Source organism: Hippocampus comes, unplaced genomic scaffold (assembly GCF_001891065.2).
Source record: "Hippocampus comes isolate QL1 unplaced genomic scaffold, H_comes_QL1_v1.1 scaffold345, whole genome shotgun sequence".
In the NCBI taxonomy this organism is placed as follows: domain Eukaryota; kingdom Metazoa; phylum Chordata; class Actinopteri; order Syngnathiformes; family Syngnathidae; genus Hippocampus; species Hippocampus comes.
The window spans coordinates 2,103,587-2,114,616 of NW_017805538.1; the positions used below are offsets into that span (position 1 = coordinate 2,103,587).

General features: G+C 43.8%; 2 protein-coding genes across 4 annotated transcripts in view; one reads left to right on the plus strand and one right to left on the minus strand.

Annotated features, from left to right (window-relative positions):
- The window catches only part of inavaa (innate immunity activator a), a 15,315-nt gene extending 12,567 nt beyond the window's left edge, over positions 1–2,748 (plus strand). For all 3 annotated transcript variants that reach the window (XM_019878561.1, XM_019878560.1, XM_019878562.1), the window contains 2 exons: positions 116–701; positions 2,078–2,748. In XM_019878561.1, the coding sequence (XP_019734120.1) occupies positions 116–701; positions 2,078–2,170 (679 nt within the window). In that variant the 3' untranslated portion in view covers positions 2,171–2,748. The remainder of the gene's footprint in view (positions 1–115; positions 702–2,077) is intronic.
- A 786-nt stretch (positions 2,749–3,534) lies between these two features.
- LOC109520865 (protein MRVI1) overlaps positions 3,535–11,030 on the minus strand; it is an 11,246-nt gene continuing 3,750 nt past the window's right edge. Inside the window, exons 3-11 of the mRNA XM_019878397.1 lie at positions 10,129–10,202; positions 9,329–9,460; positions 7,389–7,545; positions 7,273–7,313; positions 7,158–7,208; positions 5,016–5,173; positions 4,818–4,943; positions 3,799–3,906; positions 3,535–3,705 (exon numbers count right to left, since the gene is read on the minus strand). Of these exons, the coding sequence (XP_019733956.1) occupies positions 3,600–3,705; positions 3,799–3,906; positions 4,818–4,943; positions 5,016–5,173; positions 7,158–7,208; positions 7,273–7,313; positions 7,389–7,545; positions 9,329–9,460; positions 10,129–10,202 (953 nt within the window). The 3' untranslated portion in view covers positions 3,535–3,599. The remainder of the gene's footprint in view (positions 3,706–3,798; positions 3,907–4,817; positions 4,944–5,015; positions 5,174–7,157; positions 7,209–7,272; positions 7,314–7,388; positions 7,546–9,328; positions 9,461–10,128; positions 10,203–11,030) is intronic.

The following is an 11,030-nucleotide window of genomic DNA, read 5'->3' on the forward strand; positions in this document are numbered from 1 at the left end:
TTGGGGGGGTGGGGGGGGGTTACGATCAGTTGAAGTCAGTTTTAGTACAGTGTGACTGAATTGTAATGTGTTACACTACTTTGTCGACCTAAAAGTGTGTGTGATGTCTACATAGATTTCCCAAAAGTAAGCCGTTTGCTGACAAAGAGTGCCCCAGCTCAGCGTCTCTGAGAGTGCGATCCCGCCTGCCGCAGCGACGCTGCGTTGCCGACTTCCTGGTGCTCTCCCCGGAGTCCTCCTCCTTGCGGGCGTACCAGTCCAGCTCGGAGGACAGCAGCTCCGAGCACTCCACCTGCTCCTACATGCCAGGCCAGGATGTGCCCACGGAGATCCCCAAGCTCTCCCCTCCTCCGTACGGCTTCCACTCGGCAGCACCCAAGAAGGTGCCACCAGGTTGCGGGAACGCGCCACTCCTCTCCCCTCAGGATTTGAGCAAGCACTTGGTGTCGCAAAGACCATGGCAAGAGGGCAGGGCTTCTGAAAGGAAGATGCCCAAGCTCCCACCCCCTTACACAAGGGTGATGCGGACGCCCTCGCTGAAGGAGTACCCCAGTATCATGCCCAAGGAGGTGGTGTCAGAGGAGCTCAAGTCCTGGCGCCAGCGCAGTCAGAGCCACAACTTGGTCCGAGACTGTGAGGAGCTGCAAAGTCCACTGGGAGCCAAGAGCCCCATTTTACTGCACATACCACCATTTAATCAGGTTGGTACGACGTCATCCAGCTGGGAGACTCGCATTTAACGTCACTGTGCAAGTACAATGCTGATCTCGTTTAAGAATATCACTTTTTTATTTTCCACTGAGCTTTTTTTCACTAAAAGAAAAAAATAATCCAACAAAAAAAACCTTTTTACCTTTCTTCTTCAATAAGACTAATAACATTTGTCATGATACAAGTGTGTATGTAGTATTATAATGCCTACACTGTATATTTTGTGATCAGTTATTATCAATGCTTTATGTCTCCAAGTCATGACACTAGTCCACAATAATGTGATTTGATATATCGCTGGCGTCGAGCGGAATCCGTGCACCTCCATGATCAGCACTTTTCAGGAGATGAGGGAAAAAAAGAGCCTGTTTGTTCAACCATGAACATTGCATCATCAAAAAGAGCGCAACCTCTTTTCCGCATTTTCGACTGGGGGAAAAAATAACACGCACACATGTGGACTGACCTATTAATTTGTGGGAAAAAAATAGGTTTCACACACATACACGAGAGAGAGAGAGAACATCTGAACTTTATTTGGAGTTACTCAAAGGACTCCATTACAAGAGGGTGTGCACACTTGTGCAAAAACTTTTCTCCCTTTGTTTTTTTATTCTCACTGTCTAATACAGGGGTGTCCAAACATTTTTGACCAAAGATCTACTTTTCGATCAACCATCCTCCCGCGATTGACCCGTTACTGCGCACGTACACACACGGATGCCATGATGAGCAATAGCCTGACGCTGAGGCATGCGACGCACTTAGGCAGCCCGTTAACGATCGTAGCTCACGCGTACCGTTTTAAAATGCTTCTCTCGGCCCTTCAGATTCCCATTCTTTGCCCGTCCCCTCTGTGAATTGTACAAAACAAACTCTGAAACAGAATAATGATAACGATAAAAGATATAGCGCAACAACTCTGATCACAAGCTGCAACTGCAGACTGCTGAGCGCTAACAACTTACGGTGACGCAGTCACACGTCACCGTAGGTTAAAGATGACCTGCTTTCTTTTCTTTTTTAAATACTTTTCGTGAAAGTGAGACTGATAGGATGATTAGGGTGCAGTGTGCATTCACGCAAAAAATATATTACTAACATGCACAGAGACACAAATGTTTGGGGCGGTTGTACTGGCATTTGATCTGGGGTGTGTAGACCTTTTATGTCCACTCTGTGTGTTATTTATTTATGTTAATAAATAGCTATTTATGATAGTGTGCGAGTTCTAAATGCCTTTGCTGTGTGCTGCCCAAATGCTGGCACCCCTCGCCACCATCTGATGTCATGACACCCTACGGGCAGATGGCGCTGCTGTACACCGACAGTGAAAACATTTCTATTCTTTTGTGTTTTCTCGCAGGGTTCGGGTAATTTGGTTCTCCAGAGAGCTGCAGATGGGACCCCAGTCCAGTGGTTTGTGGCGGAGGACCATGAAATAGTGAGCCAGGTGTAGCTCACCTTGAATAGCGCCTTTTAGTCTTTGTATGATCTTTGCTAGCTAGCCCTTTCTATCGTTCCTATTTAAGTCTGTATTTATTAAGTATTTGGACTGTTGAGATTATCGTCTGCAGCAACTGTACGCCCCCAGATGAGCATACCTCTCCCTCGTTTGTCATTTAAAACCTCACGTCAGGCATTTATGTTCAAATGTTTTTTTTTTTTTTTTTTTTTTGGTTTTTTTTTGGAGATTCTTCTCCGGTTTGGCACTCACAATGTTTTCTGCAGAACTCGTACAATTTGCACACAAAATGTTCACCAAGCATTCCTAATATAACTTGTCTATTTATCAACTATTTGAAGGTTGTTGCTCGTGCCTACTTAAGACTACTACAGGGTTGACATAAATGCATTGGTTGTGTGTAACATATCGTTCAAATGTAACATGGAGTATGTTGAATTGGAAGATTTATTATTCCTCACTGATGACTTTGAAGGTGCTTTGATGACTGTTGTACTTGCAGAATGTCGTTAGACTAACCAGGTCATTGTAATTATTTTCTATATTTATTTAGTAAAGAATGTACAACTTAACATTGTGGACATTTTCTGTTTTGGGCTTACGTTTAACAAAACTACAAAGCAAAGAGTGTGGATGAAACTGTTATTATGGCATTGTTTTCAATATTCATTCATTTTTCAATCCGCTTTATCCTCACAAGGCGTGCTGGAGCCTATCCCAGCTGTCTTCGGGCAGTAGGCGGGGGACAACCATTCGCGTTCACATTCACACCTAGGGACAATTTAGAGTGTTCAATCAGCCTGCCATGCATGTTTTTGGAATGTGGGAGGAAACCGGAGTACCCAGAGAAAACCCACGCAGGCCCGGGGAGAACATGCAAACTCCACACAGGGAGGCCGAAGCTGGAATTGAACCTCTGCACTCTGAGGTCGACGCGCTAATCACTGCACCACCGGGGCCTCCCTGTTTTCAACATGTAAAAAAAAAAAATTCCCCACATTCATAATGAAAGGTCTGACATTCTTTGGTCAAATCACAGAAAGGGTCAAGAAGTGGATCACTCATCCACTTGTCACATTCCACTTGAAATCACTCCGCGTTGGGGAGGCAGTTCCGTGTGGCGCCACGCCACTGTTACTTGTTCTCAAACAGCCTGAAGGAAAAGTGAGCGTCCCAAAAGTGAAGTCAAAGCCCGGTTTGTGTTTTCCTCGTGGAGTCAGCACTTGACACATCCCAACTCAGCAACCGCCCACTCACAGCCACACTTTTAATAACAAACAGGCAGCTAACAAAAGACTGACTTTTTTTTTTTTTGCCATTTAATTTGACACATACTGCAATGGATGGGCAGGCACTCTAAAGAGCCAAGTATTAACGTATTTATTGGAAAAAGTATATTTCCTCTCTTTACCTTGAAAAATTCTTACACAAAGAGAAAAATCCAGGTGATGAAGGAGAGAAACACAAAGACGCAGAGAAGCAGTGAGCGATGGCGGGCTTGACGGCGCTGCCTGCAGGACGAGCCATCTCTGAAGACGACAGACATCAAACATCATCATCTTCGTCATCACCAGTGGATTCTTTTATTGGGATCTATTATTAAATAAAAAACGGAGACTTACACAGAAATCCGCTGGCAGATGTTGGACTTTTTCTTCTCCTTGTCAGCCTTTTTCTTTGCCAATGAAGCTTTGCTCTTGTGCCTCTGCCTTGTTGTGTCCGGCGCGCAACTGAAAGACCATCATGGAGAGGCACATTTGCAGTTTGGGATAAAATTGATCATTGGGGAACTAAACACGTCACTGGCTCCAATATTAATAGTTGTGATCGTTTTGTTCAACCGTTGTGTTTTACAGGAGAATAATTGGATTCAAGGATCAAAGAAGCTGTTGGACCAGTTTTTTGCTTTCTATTGCATGATTTTTACATAATTCCAAGCTCTTCCTTGAGTAAATATCTGTTACAAGCATCGTAGAAAATAAAGATAAAATTGGAAAAACGTGATTAAAGACAGGAAAGTGTGTTATTAATTCACTTAAAAAATGTAATTAATTGACAGTACTATTTATATACCATAATAATTATTAAAATTACTATTTTGCAAAATATGTCATTTTAGACATTCGTTCATTTTATCGCCATTCTGAGACAACGAGACAAAACATTGTGTGTTAAATTGAGGTGGAACAAGGTGTGCGTGTGACATAAAATATAATGGTACTCTTGTGAGTAATGTTAACATTCATTTGAAAAAATTGCGGGGGGAAGTCTTTGATCCCCTTTTTGCCCCTTGTGTCACTGCAATGCATTTAGGATGCGTCAAGATAAAAATATTTTAAGAGATGAACAAGACCAACAGAAATTGTATAAGGTGGTATGAATAGTAACATTTTCTAAATTTAAGCCTTTTGGGGACAGCGGTTACTACAGTGGACAGCTTAACATGTTATCGGGTTATCATTATTGGTGCATGAAAGGGATGAACTTGAATTCAATTTCACCTCCAACATACAGTACCAGGGCAGGTAAATAAATAGCTCACAGACGGTGTTCTTCAGAATATTTAAATTGGCCCATATTAAAATGTCCAAGTGGTCATAATGTTGCGGCCATCCTAAATTATGAAAACAGGATGAATAACCTCTTGTGCGGCACCCTTCCACCAGCAGTTGCTTTGCACGGGACAGAGCGTTCTGGGATGGGAGACGGCTGGGGAGGTGGCCCCGAGTGAGGCGCAGCGGCAGACACTTCGTCGAGATCAAGTGGTCTGGAAGATGAAGAAAAGCTGTTTGAAGAAGAAGAAGAAGAAAGGAGGACAGGAGGTGGCACGAAACCGCACCTGCCATCCACCGAGCAGCTGTCGTCCTTGTTGAGGCCACTGCAGCTGGATGCCGAGCTCAAGCAGGGAGATGAGCAGGCGGGGAACAACTTATGGCTCGGGTCAGCTTCCTCATGAGCGGCCCGCTTCTTGGACTCGCGTTTTGCCTTGTGGAGAGGCTGACGCGCAAAGAAATCATTTTCATGAGAACACACAATCTAATAGGAAATATCATACCAAGAGTTAGTGATCCCATTGACTCATTTGAAATAAACTATTAAAAGCCAAATAAACTATTTAATACAGTATTTCTGTTTCACATTATATCTTTATTTTATTATATCATTGGTTAATACATTATAAATAGATGAAGAAAAGCAAGGCTGCCGTGAATTTCAAACATCTTTGAAACCTGTTGCGCACACGCACGCGCGCACTCAAAATATAATTTTTACAAATGAAATATATATTTTTTACAAATAAAGATTTTGAGGAATGGGTGTATTGTATGCTTTACTATTTTTTGGTAAAAGTTCCGGGGGAAAATGTCGTAGTTTGGGTGTGCTTGTTAAACTATCATCACAACCTCTTCTGTGCGATGGGGACATTCAAATAAGGCGCTGTTTAGAAACGTTTTGAATTGAGCAGTTTCTTCATATGATATGGTGGGGGGAAAAAGTAAAGACATTTTTTGAAAATCTGAGTAAAAAATATGAGTCAGGACACATAAAGCTATTCTCTGATTAATGTGCAGTGTAATTGTCAACCTCAAGAAAGAAATGATGCTGTCGAACATTTTATTTTATTTTTTTGGGGGGGTTCCAAAAAAGGGCGATCGGTAAGTCCCGAATACATACGGAGCCACTAAGGTGACATGGAAGGAAAAAGAAACTTTGCGTTCCCTCGCAAAGATTGCGAGATAACGCAGGGGTTTTTTTTTGTTATTTTTATTTGTTGTTGTTGTTTTTTTTTTGAAAGGGAACGCTTTTTTTTTAATGTGCGTTTCTGTACTTTTAGGTCATCTACCGGGTCAATGAAAGCAACAAGGATGGAGTGTTTTTATCCTCGGGCGAGTTTATTTCAATTTTACTTTGAAATTGGATTCAAATACAAAGACATATAATCTGCTCTTGATCTTAAGCACGATTTCCAAATAAGCGAAAGACATCTGACGCGTACTGTCGTCTCTCAAACAGCCGCGCGTTAGAGGCTACAGCATCCACGCATATATGGAAGTACATAAACGTGCATTTAAAAAAAAAGGCGTTCCCTTGCATAAAAAAATAATAATAACTGCGTTATCTACCCAAAGTTGTTTCTTTTTCATTCCATGTCACATTAGGGGCTCCGTAGCTTCATACATATATAGACAACTTTAAAACTGTCTAGATCCACCAGTGTGTGAAGCTGTATTTATTGTTATATATACTGTATAGGTGCAAAAAAAAAACAGCTAGGTAAGAAATCAAAATAATTATTTTTCAAGATTTTGACGCTTCAAGACTTTGACGTGGGCGGAGGCCCTATCGAATTATGACTGATTCCTTGAAACCAAAGAAGTGAGAGATGAAAAAAAAACCCGACTTCAGTTCTCCTGCCTCGTCACTCAGTGTACTGTAGACGTCTCCAAGTCCGGTCCTCAGGAGCCCGTATTCAGCCTGTTTTAGATGTCTCCCTCTTCCAGAACAGCTGATTCAAATGAGGGGTCGTTAACAGACTTGTGCAATGCTTGCCAATGAGCTTCCCATTTGAATCGAGACGCATTAAAAAAAAAACAAAAAAAAAACAGGCTGGCCAGAGGCTCCCGAATCAAATGTTATTTTACACTATGCTGCAAGTCGCTCAAAACGAATACCCAACACTACAAAAAGAATCAAACTCGAGAACTGTATGGGACTGCAATGTAAACGTGGAACAGAATCGGAACCGGAATCATTCCAGTTCAAAAGATGCCCCTCCCAGTCTTTGCTTTGTTTTGGTCTCCGTCACTTGTACTCCTGGCAATGACTCCTACAGTTCCAAGATATATTACAAAAAAAAAAAAAAAAAAAGCCGAACCAATGGAAATTCTGATTGGCTGGTAACTTTTTGAGAGTCACGAAACACATTGACTGGTGTTCAAAAAGGTGAATTTCGAACCCTGCTCAGAAAGAGAAGCCTCACCTGGATGTCACTTGGAATCAGTGACACGCTGACTCTGCGGCGACTGCCATTCTGGTCAAGAGCAGAGGGTTGAATGCGAGCAGCGGCAGCCATCTTGCCACAGACAACATGTTACCTGCTGAAAGCTTTTCTTCCAGCTGTCACTTTCATCCAGATCTAGGGGTGAAACAAATCCGGTCAAATCAAACATAGGAAAAGCAAACAAAAAGGTGAAGAAAAACGATGAGAGACCAAGAGGAGCTCCAGTGTCATCGATGCTCCTGCAGGAGTTCTGCTGCTGGATCAACTTCTTGGCCTCCTCCAGCACCGCCTCATGTCGCTCCAGTCGCCTCCTCACATTCTCCACGTGAGCCACCATCAGCTCCACTGCCCGACTCACACGAGCCTCCTGTTGTACATTGCGGCCAGCAACTGTTACGCACTCACTGGTCCAGATTTTATACCATTAACATAACACGTATGATTGTTAGCACCCAATACCACAGGATAATTGCACAGAATGAAATTCAATTTTGAAACGATTCTTAGCAGATTACACTGACTGAACAAGAATAGAAACTCAACACTTGTTTTTCTTCTCCCGTTTTTCAGGTACCCAAAAGGCCCCGCTCTGTTGAAATCTGTCCAAGTGAGCACTTCACCTTTGTCGAGATTGTTGATCCACCTCATAGGTGTGGCATAATCAAGATTCTGATTGGACAGCATGATTATTGCACAGGTGTGCTTTATAGGATGTCCACTGTAAAGGTTCACTCGAAACTGTGGAGTTTTATTAAACACCACAATGCCACAGTTGTTGCCCGTGAATGTTTATTGTTCCACAATGAGTCGTGTCCAAAGGCGTGGCCTGCTTGCTAGCTACTGTCTAGGTGCCCATGAGCAGGCAGATCATCTTTAACTTACGGTGGCGCGTGACCTGCATCACCAGACGTTGTTAGCGACCAGCAGTCCGCAATTGTAGCTTGCGATCTGTTGCACTCTCTCTTTTATTGTTATTATTATTCTCATTCAGAGTTTGTTTCATGTACAATTCACCGAGGGCACTAGCAAAGAATGGGAATCTGGAGGGCCGAGATGAGCATTTTATAACGGTACGCGTGAGCTACGATAGTTAACATGCTGCAAAGGTGCGCCCCATGCACCCGCGTCAGGTCTCGACGAAGGTAGGCATTGATTTCCTTTTAATAAACTTTTGTGTCGACTTTATTTTTCTGTTTCGTTCATTTTAGGGGCGGTTATGTCTGTTGCTCATCATGGCATGCGTGTGCAAGTGCGTGCGTATGCCAGCGAGTGCGGTAATGGATCAAAAAGTAGCTCTTCGGGCAAAAAAGGTTGGGCACCCCTGATCGACATGAAGGTGGAAAATCCATTTCTCAACAGATTAGGTGTCTTGCGACACCACCTGGCCACCAAATAAAATGTCTTCCATACCAAAAAGACTCAATGCTTTTGCCTCCACCAAACACCGAAGCAGACTTACTTTCTGCCGTTGAAGTAGCACCACTACTCGTTTACAACTGAATGGGATATAATGGTTGGGGCGTGCCTCCAACTTGGAGCATGGCTATCCAGATAGCCCACCTGGTCCATCCTGCTCCTCTCTAAGCAGAGAAGCAGCGGCTCTACTCTGAGCCCCTCCTGGATGACCAAGCTTCTCACTCTATCTCTAGGAGAGAACCTGGACACCAACGGAGGAAATTCATTTCATTTCAGCAGCTTGTAATCATAATCAAGTTAATAACACATTGGATTTACAGGTATATAGCGCTTTGGGTGGAGGGGGCGCGGGGCACAGATTGAGGGAAAAACAATGACAACTATAAAACAAGGGACATCAGAAATGAAAGGAAAGCCAGTTTGAGGAGGTGGCTTGGAGAAGGGATTTGAAGTTTTCTCATGAGTCAGAGTTCCAGAGGGCGGGGAGAGCGGCAGCGAAGTTTCAGTCAGCAGCGGGTTCAGCGCCACATCAGTGCTCGCCTTGTCAAATTTGGAGGAGAGCTGATCATCTTATGTTCGTTTGATGAGCAATGACAAAGTCCACTCCTTGCCGACCATGTGTAACGAGCAATACACGAAGAACACAAAGAGCTCGTACTGCAAAATATCATTGACAGTCTGTCTGATGTTTATCCTGAAAAAAAGTGAACAATATATAACTTGCATACGTGTACCTGGTGCACCGCTCCAAGCAACTCGGCCGTGTTGGAGATACGTTCAATGGTGCCAGTGAGGATGTCCAGCGACAACTCCAGCCTCTGCAGGATTTTACTGCGCTTGCTGTCCAGACACAAGCCCTTTAGTGCCTATAAAAACACCACAAGCACACACTTTACTGGACTTCATTGTCAATTCCGCCACCCCCTTTCTGATCATTTGATGGTAAAGTTGCTTTGAAATTGCTTTTACACACAGTGTTGAGTCTCTGGACTGCCCGCCCGCCCGCCACGTGTGACCAAATGAATCTAATTGGGCGGCTTGGTGATGAAGTGCCGCCTCCACCAGTGAAAATACAAACGATGCATGTCTTTTATGGCCCTTGCCTTTCTCTTCCCTTTCTGGGCCCGTTGAGAACAAGTCACACCTCAACTCGTTGTAATGCCCTAGCTCGTGTTCGGTTGTCATGGTAATGAAAGCTGTACTCGCGCCACGTGTGACCAAATGAATCTAATTGGGCGGCTTGGTGATGAAGTGCCGCCTCCACCAGTGAAAATACAAACGATGCATGTCTTTTATGGCCCTTGCCTTTCTCTTCCCTTTCTGGGCCCGTTGAGAACAAGTCACACCTCAACTCGTTGTAATGCCCTAGCTCGTGTTCGGTTGTCATGGTAATGAAAGCTGTACTCGGTAGTTGAGAAGTGGTTCACTCCAAAGAGCTTTTGTTCAGACACTGGAACCTGTTTGTAATTGTAGGTAAAAACGCAAAACAAAATGCCTTGTTTAAAGTGTCCGTCTTGTTGTGCACCGCGCGCACCTCCAGCATCTCTTTGCCTCTGGACAGCTCCAGCAGGACGAGCGGAAGGCCAACGCGATCTGAATGAAGTTCTTCTGCGAGAGCGACGATGAGGATGCCCAAAAAGAAACACAATTTGCCGTATCGATTTACGTGTTGCAATTCATACCTGCAACAATGGTAGTAATGTATAGTACAATGTGTTTTGATTATGTGGTTGCCACGCATGGCTATCCTGCCCCGAGCATTTGATTTATTTATTTATTTATTGAAGGATGCATTCACACCTACGTTTACAAACTTACACTCACCGGCCACTTTATTAGGTATACCTGTCCAACTGCTCATTAACACTTTTTTCTAATCAGCCAATCACATGGCGGCAACTCAGTGCATTTAGGCATGTAGACATGGTCAAGACAATCTCCTGCAGTTCAAACCGAACATCAGTATAGGGAAGAAAGGTGATTTGAGTGGCTTTGAACGTGGCATGGTTGTTGGTGCCAGAAGGGCTGGTCTGAGTATTTCAGAAACTGCTGATCTACTTGGATTTTCACGCACAACCATCTCTAGGGTTTACAGAGAATGGTCCGAAAAAGAAAAAATATCCAGTGAGCGGCAGTTCTGTGGGCGGAAATGCCTTGTTGATGCCAGAGGTCAGAGGAGAAAGGCCAGACTGGTTCGAGCTGATAGAAAGGCAACAGTGACTCAAATAACCACCCGTTACAACCAAGGTAGGCAGAAGAGCATCTCTGAATGCACAGTACGTCGAACTTTGAGGCAGATGGGCTACAAGCAGCAGAAGACCACGCCGGGTGCCACTCCTTTCAGCTAAGAACAGGAAACTGAGGCTACAATTTGCACAAGCTCATCGAAATTGGACAATAGAAGATTGGAAAAACGTTGCCTGGTCTGATGAGTCT